Raw genomic sequence first — 12040 nt, forward strand, 5'->3', positions numbered from 1 at the left:
GCCACCACATTACCCTGTGCTATTTAAAGAAACGGGACATGTAGTAAATTAACTCCACACCTGTGGAACATCACTCCATACCCTTTAGGCCAGTAATCTTTTGTAGAGGGGGCATGCAGGGATAGCTGTGGTTGTAAGGCTATGTTCACACAGTGTAAAATGTCCGGAATTGCCATCTGGAAAACACGTGAGGACTTTTCGCACATTTGAATAGTTTGCTAGGACCGCTTGGAAATAGATGGCAATGCATTTCAAAGCTAAATCCACAAAAAGAATAGACACGTCTGTTCTTTTTGTGGACTCCGGAATCGGGATTTCCATGGCAGAAACATGTTTTTGTAGCGGAAATTCCACCATGGAAACAGTGCAGCAGAATTCCATTGAAATCAATAGCAATCTCCTGCAGCCGAATGTCCATCCAGAATATTCCTGTGGAATTCCGCACGGACATTCCGCTGTGTGAACACTAGATATGTTTGGCAGCTGCCACTGGCCTTCTCTCTGGCTCTGCAGCTTGCCTGAAGCAGGGCTAAACATGAAAAAAATGCACCCGCCCAGTGCTTGGAACTAAAAGTCCTCGGCGTTAGGTGAAATGAATTCCACACCACTGTAGTGTTATTATTTGATAACTATTGATAACTATGCATATAAATATTTTGTGTGTTTTTAGAGGGGACATATTTCTTGTGGCATGTGCCCCTGATTGTTTAAGACTAACAATGTTCCTAGCATGCCACTCTACCTGAATTGTCTGAACGTGACTGTATTGTTGTTACAATATTTTAGCATTTGGGGCCCCGCTTTTAGTTATGCCCAGGGCCACACTTTGTCTAAAACCGGCCTTGACCTTTGGTTACCACTCATTAAAACAGTCACACGTGCTCAGTTCAACTGCAATTAGAGATGAGCATACTTACAGTAAATTCGATTCGTCACGAACTTCTCTGCTCGCCAGTTGATGACTTATCCTGCGTAAATTAGTTCAGCCTTCAGGTGCTCCGGTGGGCTGGAAAAGGTGGATACATTCCTAGGAAAGAGTCTCCTAGGACTGTATCCACCTTTTCCAGCCCACCAGAGCACCTGAAAGCTGAACTAATTTACGCAGGATAAGTCATCAACTGCCGAGCCGAGAAGTTCGTGACGAATCGAATTTACTGTAAGTTCGCTCATCTCTAACTGCAATCTTTTAAACACTGGGTTATAGTGCGGGGGAACAGGAGTAAAACGATGTCACTTACATAAATCGATCCAGTAGTTTCAAAGTTATGCCTCCCTGTTGTTCTCTTGTTAAGGTTTTCTGTGCGCTATGTAGGCGGGAAGCCAGCATGCCGAGCTTCCCTGCCTCCTCAATATGCCCTTCCCTGATATGAATATGTCATTTTCTTCATTTTCATGTTTTAGTGATGTGAGAGCCCATGGTCACGTAAGTGCTCTGCTATTGTAGCAGAGTGCAGGTGCTGCTCTTTAGGCTGTAGCGACTGAGCCGTGCCATAGCAGATCCCTCATGTGCCCGCAGGTTCTCATGTCACTAGGATGTTGGAATGAAGAAAATTGCATATTTATTTCAGAGGCAGGCATTGTATGGCATATTGAGAAGGCTGGGAAGCTCGGCAGGCTTGCTCCCCACCTTCATGGTGCACAAAATCGAGTTAGCATAGAACAGACGGGCATAACTTTGGAACTACTGGACTGATTCATGTAAGTGAGAGATAGTGTTACTCCTGTTTTCCACACTATAACCAAGTGCATTGGGTTTAGTGCAGTTGAACAGGCTGTCAGTTTCATTTGAAAGTATTGGCAAGTGGTCTTCACTGTTCATATAAGCAAAGCAGATTTTAGGAAAGTGTGTGCCCTGTTGCATGGCAGGAGCATGGTCACAGTTCTGAGAGGAAACAAGGAAGTGATCAGATCCATGGGGGAGAAGAACTATGCAGGAATATAGTTAATTTGACCTAAAATACAGCACATTTGTACTCCATTACTGATTTTACCAACTTTGCTTAGTTGGAAAACCCAATTTTAATGGAAGCATAGGCAACTTTGAGTCAACGTTATAAGAATAATTAATAAACAGGTAATTCTCATGGCATATTTTTGTCCCATTAAAATTTGACATGTTACTGTATTTTTGTGTACACATTTTCTTGTATACAAGCATGTATTGTTGACATACTGTATATAGCAGATGTTGCTTGAACCGGTGTATGCTGATTTAGTAGCAGATTTGAGATGACATCTAAAGTTGCATTAAATCAGGAATAACTCTCATTCGATCTGAAATCTGATGCAGAATAATTCCATGCTTGACATTCCAGTTGCCAACACAATTATCAGATGCCCAGTGAGTATTGTGCATGGGTCCTGTTTCAGTTAATTTGACTGATACATGAAACATGCTGCATGCGAGATGGTTGCCTCATCAATTATGGTGCCTAGCTTGAAGTTGCTTCCAAGCCCAATGTCAGATTCAGTTGTAGAGTATGCCATGCTACGTCTTTAATAGATATTTGGTTTCTCACATTTTTAATTCTAATTGTGTTATAAAAAAGACATAATAGTCTTGTTTGTTTCTATTTAGTGTCCGGAGGAGCGGTACAAATGACTTTCCGGAAAATCATTTTAGACTATTATCCTACCCACAAAGAAGGTATGAAGAATTTTTATATGTGTGTGTTTCATTGCCCTGTGTAGTTTGCTGAGGTATATTTAAAGGAGTACTATGGTGTGTTTTTATTTTTTTATTATTCCCTGGGCCCGGGCTGCAAAACTATACAAAACAAACTTTAACTCACCTGCCTACATTCCCCCGTTGCTCCGATATCGGTCTCGTTCTCCGGTCCCTGTCTTCTTCCGCTTTTAGCGGGTCGGTGAGTCACACTGCTCTCAGCATATCACAGGATGCAGCATTGTCCCGCTGCAGCCGGTGATACGCTAAGAGCAGTGGGACTCGCCAACCCGCAGGAACTGGAGGAAGACAGGAACTGGAGAACGGGACACTGATATCGGAGCAACGGGGGGGAACTTAGGCAGGTGAGTTAAAGTTTGTTTTGTATAGTTTTGCAGCCAGAGCACAGAGAATAATAATAAAAAATAAAAAAAACTACCATTGTACTCCTTTAAAAAAGTTAAAATCTGTTACAATCAGAAACGATTGAGTGCTGTGCTGTTTTTTACTTTTGCTACTGGCTTTAAATGGTTTTAGATTACACACGATTAACCATGGTTCTCTTTAAAGGGGTACTCCACTGGTCAGCGTCCGGAACTAGTTCCGAACGCTGTTTTCACGCTGCAGGGGTCGGCCACGTCCCTCAGGATGTCGATGCAAGTCAAAGGGAGGGGGCATGACGCCGTCACACCCCCTCCCATAAACTGGTACTGGGTACGTGGCTTTGATGTCATGAGGGGAGTGGCCGAACCCCGCAGTGTGAAAACAGTGTTCAGAACATTTAGTTCCAAACGCTGGTCAGTGGAGTACCCACTGGGCTTGCCCATTTTAGTGATTTGATGAAGGTCCAAACAGTTGGACCACCACCACTACATTCTAAATGTAGTTTATTTATTTATAATATGGACTTAAATGTAGTATTTCAATTGTCATATAATGCTGCAGTAATGGCTACGTATTAATATAAAATATTTTTTATTTATTGTAAAGTCCATGGGAGGAAGTTCATGTACTATCCCCCCCCCCCCCCCCCCAAATTACATATTTAGTGTTATACTGTATTATTCTATGTGACCGACTTACAGGCTGCCGCATTACTCATTAGACAAAGAAGTTTATTTAATGCCTAAATTATTTAAAGGGAAATTGTCAGCCTGTTCACCCTCACTAAACCTTATGACCATTATGCGACACAAATTAGCAAAAGCATATACAATAACATGTGCTTCATCTCATAGGACAGAGCTGTGCCCATTGGAATCGTCATTCCCCTGTAATGACTACTTGCGAGCAGTGGACTCAGGATCTTACAAAAGAAAGACAAGCCAAGGAAGACTTTAACGTTAGCATGTTAGGAAAAATTCCTTCTCCAAATAATGAGCAAGGTACCATTTTTATGTTTTTTTTTTTACATTGTTTATTTTGTTCAGATTCCTTCTCTTTAATTAACTAGGATCTCTTTTTCATATGTAAACAGGGAATGCAAAGCAACCTTCTCTCTACTTTCGTTCTGTGCTTATTAGGATTGATGATTTGGATATTCATCAGGTAGGAAAATAGAATATGTCGGACTGGTGTGTTACTGTGCTGTTTGGATGCAGCCTGAAATGTTGTATGTGTGTATTTGATCTATCTATCTCTTTATCTCTGTCTGTCTTTCTGTCTAGTTTTATCTTGTATCTTTGGTGCATTGTGGTTTAACAGGCTTCCTGAACTGTAAATTTTTGTTAGTTTTTATTCTATGTAATTGCAGTTACTTTTATTTTAAAGGTATCTTCATCTGGACAGACCCCTGAAAGACCACCTCTTCTTTCATGCCATCATATTCCAAGTGCTTCTTCTGCTGTCCATCTCCAATACATGGAGTATTACCGTCTACCAGGAGAGTGTCTTCCAGGTAGTAGTCAATAAATTGCGATGATCCTTTTTTTTATTTTTTATTTTTTTTTAAATGCTGTTTGTGGTCCCAGCCTTATAGTTGTCTCTATGTGTCTGTATGTGTCTGTTTTTCTGATCTTAGTAATTTTCTCTTATTGCAGTTCCTCCTCCTGCTTTATACATACAGCTCCATGGTCTGCTTCTATACCTTGCTACCCAGTCCATTCTTTGGTTAAATATTTTTATGCTAGATTTGTCACATTACTTACAGCAGTTAACAGATGTAAGTAGTATGGTGAATGAAGGAGCAATGGAGGATAGAGATGTGCGTCTAGATGGATTCAACCTTAAGGTTTGTCTTCATTTTTTGTTAAATTAAAATTAAATTGCTTTATTTTTCCACCATCATTTCCTTTTTTTCTATCTCCTCTTTCTTACAGCTTAGTTTTCCTGTGACAGCTCCTGCCTACAGTCCACCTGATAGACCATCTTCTATTTGTGCCCATCTCTCCTCAGTTACCCTCACTAACACACGTCAGGCACCAGGCTCAAATCTAAATCTACTTCAAAGCATCTTTCGATCCTTTGCAGCACATGAAGATTTTCATTGGCCTCCAGGACCCCTGCATCCAGTATTTCTTTCCCACTTGTATCCATCTTCTGATACTCAACAAACATCAATGTGGACTTTACACAGTGCTGGCTTGTCTTTTCATTTTGAGGGAGGGATTGTTAAGCATGAGATACTGTTACATCATATGCCTTTTACAGCCCTGGCCTGCCTTTTACTTCCTGAACTAGAGCTTCAAATCATTATCAATGTGGATGATGTAATACGACTACAATTGAATCATTATCATTACCTAACCATGTTACGTTTTCAGGAACAGTTGCAGGCTTTAATTGATAACTTGAAACAAACAGCAAATTCACAGTTGGATTTTTTAATACATATGTCCCCTTCCCACCATATGAAAATATGTGTTGGAATGAAAATACCAGTTGTCACTGTTTCTCTTTTACTTCCTGCCTCAATCTCCCCTGTATCCCCCGTGCAACCAGAAGACTCTGAAAGGAGCAGTCTTGTAGGATCTGAACTGGTGAAAGAGGCAATGACTTGTGAAAAAGGAGCAAACAAGACACAACTAACAAATAAAATTGAACTTGTAGATACTTTTCTTTGTCCTGAGCGAGGCAAAGAACCTGAGGATGTATTGACTCAACAGAACAATAATGAAGAAAAAGATGATTTGATAAAAGACAGACTACTGGGGAAGGTTGAAGCTGTACAGACAAAAGAAGACCTTTTACTGGGGAAGGAGTTTGCACGTGACACTTTGCTTAGCACACTTGGTTTGACCCGTGAGACTTTTAGCCTTGGAAAGGAACGTATGCAGCGCTTTCTGAGTGATACAAAACATAAGTGTGTGCTACTTCACCTAAACATTTTTCACTGGTGTTCACATTTTTGGTATTTCTCTCAATGGTGTGTTTTTACTTTTCCCTAGTCTTGTCATCTTGATTACTTTTTCTTTCTGATAACACTTGTTTTCTTTTCCTTTCTATTATAATTTCTTTTTTTTTTTATAATTTACCATCTATATTGTTTAGTACATGATATTGACAATATATTTTATATATATATATATATATATATATGTGTGTGTATATATATATATATATATATATATATATATAATTTTTTTTTTTTTTTTTTTAGAGATGTTGATATGCCGCATAATCGGATGAGTTCAGCCCTCATTCGTACACAGTCTTTAGATACTCTCTCTATAGATGGTCTGGATGTGTTGTCTTTGGACAGTGAAACTACTGAGAATTTCATATTAAAATTAGATGCAGGCAAGTTCATACGATTCTCTTCGTTTTTCCATTGTCCAAGAGCTGTAACTTTTTATTCTGTTGACATAGCTGCATTGAAGCTTATTTTTTGCAGGACAATTGTACTTTTTAATGACACTATTTTGCAGTTTATATAAGTTTTAATAACTTTTTTTTAGCAAAAATCCCTGGAAAAATAATTAGACTGGTGAATATGCATGTGGCTGTAACACATTTGTGTCTTTTTTATGCTTTATATGAATGGGTTTTTTTATCGGAAAAAATGTGTATGTTTATATATTTAACTTACAATATTCTGATTGCTCATACAATACATTCACTACTACTTTATTAATGCCTATTAACATAATGCTGACAAGGACGAATAGATGCACATACATGGCAAAGCTGGGGGCCTTCATTAGTCCCCTGGTTGCCATGAAAGCCATTACCAACCAGCGATCTTGTGGTGTAGACAATAGTCAAGCAGATTAGACGGCTCACCTCCGCAATGTCTCCCACACCTCGCACGGACTAACTGGCAATGCCTCCGGTCTCAATTAGTAGCAAAAGCAAGGAATATCCAGCTCGATGGGATGCAAACAGGAATATTTCTTCTAAGTTGCTAAATCTGTAGCCCAAGATGCTGATTTGTTCAATCCTAACCACCAAGATAGATGCTTCCTACTTATGCACATTACATAGTAGGTTTTTTTTTTTACATATCTTTTTAACCCCTTAAGGACAATGGCTGTAAATGGATGTCCAGATGCGATGTGACTTAGTGCACCAGGATACTTGTACTACTTCCTGTTTGATTCACTCCTAGTTTTGTCTCAAGAAAACTGCTGTGGCATCTTTCTTCAAAACTCTGTGGCCCTGATTTATTAAACTGTAGAGAGAACTGGAGAGATTTTGTCCATAGCAATCAATCACAGCTCAGACTCCTTATCTTAACAAGCTCTGGTAAAGTAAAAGCTGAGCTGTGATTGGTTGTTGTGTGCAAAATCTATCCAGTTTTTGTTGTGGACCAAGTTTTGTGCACACTCTTTGGTAACATTTAACAATATTGGTAAGTTCTCCCCAAATTCTCATTGTTTTTGTTTTTGTTGTTTTTTAAATTAGAAATGATTGTCGACGGAGAAAGTGTTTTACCAGAACAAGATGATGCATCACAAAGTACAGAAGGCCCTGAACCACAGCAGGTTTGAAATGGATGTCAAATAGTAGTTAAAAACAAGTGTGTGTGTGTGTGTGTGTGTGTGAATCAATGAATTTTTTGTTGACTTACAGTACATTTTGGTTCTTTATTCTAGATTCTTACAGTGGCCCTTTACAATGTTTACTCTGTTTCACGGCTTTTTGAGGATGATTTGTCTGTTACTGTTAAAGCTTTAGACATCAGCTGTGCTAAGAAATTGGAAGATTTAAAAGGTAAATGTGAGAATGGAGTAATGCCCCGTTCATAATATAGTTAGGGCCTCCACACACAGGATCCTTCTCTTGTAGAACAAAGTTAGAGGTTCCAGCATCCATATTTGTGAAAAAATATTTATTAACTAACACTGACGTAGCCAGGCGGCGGACACCTCTGCTGCAACACCAAGCAGCAGTGATGACACACTGCTGCCTGACCAAGCCCCCAGCTCTGGGCCGCGCCGCCCACAGACTGAGCACCACAGCAACAATGACTGACACACAGAACCACACCAGTGTGAACACATACCATATGCTCCCTGCAAGAGGGCTGGAAGGAAACCCTAGTTTTTGAAATTGCTGCACAATAAGATATACATTAAAGGTACATTCACACATACATATTTTTGCTGCAGATTTGCTGCTCATTGACTTTAATGGGTAGCAAAATCTACTAAGCAGATCTGCAGCAGAAAATACCCATATGTGAACGTACCCTATAGCTTATGCAATCCCTCTATAGTGTCATAAATACCGTATATTAAAAGGAATAGAGTCCGATACTGGCACCCCCTGTTGTTCCCAATAATAATGTTGTGGACGTGCAGTAATATTTAAAATACTTTATACATGCTCAATCGAAAAATTACGCAGTGGAATACTTAGTGCATACAAATATCGAAGGTGTCCAGAGGCAAATAACAAACAAAGTTACACCTCTATACAGGAACAGAAAATCATATTTAAAACTTAGTGTATAAATAGAAATGCACTGACATAAAAACAAATTAATAGTATTCTGTTGTCCATGCATAGTTTTTCATAAAATATGCCCAGCTGTCCCTCACCCTTGTGTTTGCATTAAAGTTATAAAGAACGTGTTAAGTAATTTGATTCTCATTTTGCAGTGTATGATACTCTAAATCTATCCTTTTTTATATTTTAATAGATCTTTTAGCAAGTCCCCCTGTTACAACAAAATCTTCTCCACATCTGATTTTGAAGTTTGATCTTGGTCCTGCTGCAGCCCACCTTTCTCCACTTGCTGTACATAATGGCTTTTTACGATTACATATTCAAGACTTCAGGTCAGAGATGCCTGTTTCTGCTCTAACTCATATAGGACCTTTCCTAGAGGATGAGCAGATTCCGGAAATACTACCTATGATTATTGAAGTTACCAACAGCAGGATTACACTAAAAGTGAGTATCAACACTAAATAATGTACCAACAAAACAAAATATATAATAGTTTTTGCAATTGATGTGTAGGTCACAGAGTTGTATTAAATTGACCAAACATATGCTGACCAACCTTTATTATGTCATGTAGCTATGTTAGCACTGAGAAAACATACAGAAAACATAACTTTAATGTTTGATCTGTTGTACAACCTAAATGTAATTTACCTTCTGGTAGAAAACCCTTTTTAACCCTAAACATTTCAGAAGATAAGTGGTTACTTTTTTTAGTGCAGTTGATTCTGTTTACCTCATCCGAATCCGTCCAGCTGTTCAGAAGATATGAACAAAATGTATTTATGCTAATTTGCAGAGACTAGCAGTGGGAGCGTTACCATGGATTTGCAATCATAATACAGAAATTAAAATGCCCCCATTGCTAGTTTCTGAAAATAAGTATAAATCCTTTTTTGCTTATCCTTTCTGAACAGCTGGACATATTTGGATTAGGTAAACCTCTTTAGAAAAAGGGTCACCAGCACTATATATCCTGCATATTAAGTTGGTGCGGGTCAGTTTCCCTTTAAAGCAAACTAAAGTTCCTAAAATTTAACAGCATGAGCAACTGATAAATTTGTGACATTCTTTGGGCTTGTGCAAATCACCGCTGAGCTCTGCTAAAGGGAGTTGAACTGAGAAAAAAATAGTGCATGTCAAGTATTTTTCTCAACTCACCTAAAATAACAGACACTAGACTGACCCTATTCAAGTCAGTGAGATCTGTCTGCACCTGGCGGTGTCTATTGTGCACAGGGTCCATTCAATGTGAACTTAGGCTGCTTTCACACTGTGAAATAGTTCCGTTTAGGAACTTCCGTCACCAGTTCCGTCACTATATCGGCGAAACCCGGCCGTTACAAAACCCCTAACTGCCGTGACTAAATTGCAGTCTATGGGGTTTTGTAACTGCTCATTTGCACCCGTATATGCCCGTAATTCATTACGGGCGTTATACAGTGACGGGACATCATGGCAGAAAAATGACTGCATGCAGTAATTTTTCCGCCACGATGTCCCGTCACTGTATAATGCCCGTAATGAATTACGGGCATATACGGGTGCAAACGGGCAGTTACAAAACCCCATAGGCTGCAATGCAATTTAGTCACGGCCGTCATGGGTTTTGTAACGGCCGGGTTTTGCCGATATAGTGACGGAACTGGTGACGGAAGTTCCTAAACGGAACTATTTCACAGTGTGAAAGCAGCCTTAGACTGTCTAGTCTGCATTACATGGTTTTCTTGTGAAAATGACAGGCACAAACAGTCATTGTATGTATACAGCAAAACACATGATACATCCATAACATAAAAGCACCACATACATAAAGAGGCTATGTAGCTCAAAATTTTCTGTTTTCTCAGTCCCTCTTCATTGGGGGACACCTAACTGATGGGGTATATGCTCTTGCCACTAGGAGGCGCTGACACTAGGAAAGGATATACCCGCCCACCTGCAGTGAGGTAATCAGTTTTAACTAGTGTCATCTAGGAGGTCAGACACAGGTCTGGAGCTCTCCAGACCTTGTCTTTTTTTATAATTTTTTTGTAAGGGCTGTTTAGTTAGATTCTTTATTCCCTTTTGTTTCCTTTTTAACGTGGGGGTTCAGGAGCATGGCGCTACCTGTTCCCCCATATGCGGCTAAGGGGCACGGGACATAAAATACAAATGCACCATTAACCCGTTCCCGCCAACATGCGGCTAAGGGGCACGGGACATATACATACAAATGCACTGTTAACCCCTTCCCGCCAATGGCCAGCACTTTGGGGTCGCACCTTGGGTCCGGAACCCCCCTATTTTCCCTGCTCGTCTTGGTCTGTAGCAGCATGACGTGATGCAGGTGACTATAAGACTGGCTGAGTATAGTAGGTGAGTATAAGAAGACAGGTGAGTATATATTCCCCCCCCCCCCCCTCTCCCGTTGTGCTCCCTACCTTCCTCTACCTGTGGGTCCTGGATTGGGGGTTCTTAGGGACTCTGTCCTTTATTGGGGGGGGGGGTTCATATTGGGGGGTCCCTCAGGTCCCCTGGGGGGAGCAGTGTTTTATACATATTAGGTCCTGTGGAGGACAGTCGCCGACATTTTGTAGCGGCTCCCTCCACAGGAGCTTGTGCTGGCTCACTTCTGAACAGCCTGGCTGTTCCTTCTCGACGGCTATTTCTCTATACAGGTGCCGACTGCACTGTGCGAGCCGACAGCGATATACAGCGGGAGCTGTAGAATTTTCGCCGCAGGGAGGCCAGTTCCCTGGCGGCACATGGCCGCCTCTCTGTTTCCTTGATCCCACTGTCCCAGCGCTACGGCGGATAGTTTCGCCCTTCTGCTTCTTTTCCTCCCCCCCCCCCCCCCCGTCTCAGCGCTCACACCGGGAGATCAGAGGCTCGCGCGCTGCTGGAAGTTATTGTCCCGCCCTCCTTCCCCATTGCGGGGTCGGGGAGGGCAGCGGTGCTTCGCTCCCGCCGCAGCAGCCCGGCAGGAGCTTGCGGTCCAGCCCGCTATTGCCCCGTGGCGGCGGCTTGGCACTTTTAGCACTGCTATGAGCCGTCACTCCTCCAGGGGCTTAAAATAAAATAAAAAATGGTCATTTAGATCATTTGGTGGTAATTGGTTCCCTCTGGTGGCCAACACTTGTATTACAGTGTGATTTCTATGGTTGCTCATACCTAGTCCATCTCTTTGCATCCAGAACACGGTCCTCGGGAATATTCCTGCGTGGCATGCATTAGACCTGATATCACTATGCCATACGGTAGTGTCACCTACTACTCATTTCATGGCTGCCGCGTCCGCGGCTCCCGCTCGGTACCCCCCTGCTGATGCGAGGGCCCGATACACCACCTGTCATACATCATCGGCTGCTGTATCTGCGGCTGCAGTCCCGGTACCTCACTACTGTTGGAGGTGTCCGATGGAGCGTCCCATTATCTACTGTAGACCCATACCAGTAAGCCAGACAGAGGTCTGCATGGTGGCTTACACTACCTGTCTTACTTTAA

At 41.3% G+C, this 12040-nt stretch overlaps 1 protein-coding gene across 2 annotated transcripts in view; it reads left to right on the forward strand.

Moving 5' to 3' along the window:
- The first annotated feature begins 504 nt into the window (after window positions 1-504).
- The window catches only part of LOC130356323 (bridge-like lipid transfer protein family member 3A), a 101506-nt gene continuing 89970 nt past the window's right edge, over window positions 505-12040 (forward strand). The window contains exons 1-11 of one of the 2 annotated variants that reach the window (XM_056557660.1): window positions 505-587; window positions 2579-2647; window positions 3904-4050; window positions 4143-4213; window positions 4436-4562; window positions 4705-4895; window positions 4984-5966; window positions 6264-6403; window positions 7508-7587; window positions 7699-7816; window positions 8748-9001. In XM_056557660.1, the coding sequence (XP_056413635.1) occupies window positions 2599-2647; window positions 3904-4050; window positions 4143-4213; window positions 4436-4562; window positions 4705-4895; window positions 4984-5966; window positions 6264-6403; window positions 7508-7587; window positions 7699-7816; window positions 8748-9001 (2160 nt within the window). In that variant the 5' untranslated portion in view covers window positions 505-587; window positions 2579-2598. The remainder of the gene's footprint in view (window positions 588-2578; window positions 2648-3903; window positions 4051-4142; window positions 4214-4435; window positions 4563-4704; window positions 4896-4983; window positions 5967-6263; window positions 6404-7507; window positions 7588-7698; window positions 7817-8747; window positions 9002-12040) is intronic. The other variant, XM_056557659.1, reaches the window with a different exon arrangement.

The sequence above is a fragment of the Hyla sarda genome, chromosome 2, assembly GCF_029499605.1.
Source record: "Hyla sarda isolate aHylSar1 chromosome 2, aHylSar1.hap1, whole genome shotgun sequence".
Lineage (NCBI taxonomy): Eukaryota > Metazoa > Chordata > Amphibia > Anura > Hylidae > Hyla > Hyla sarda.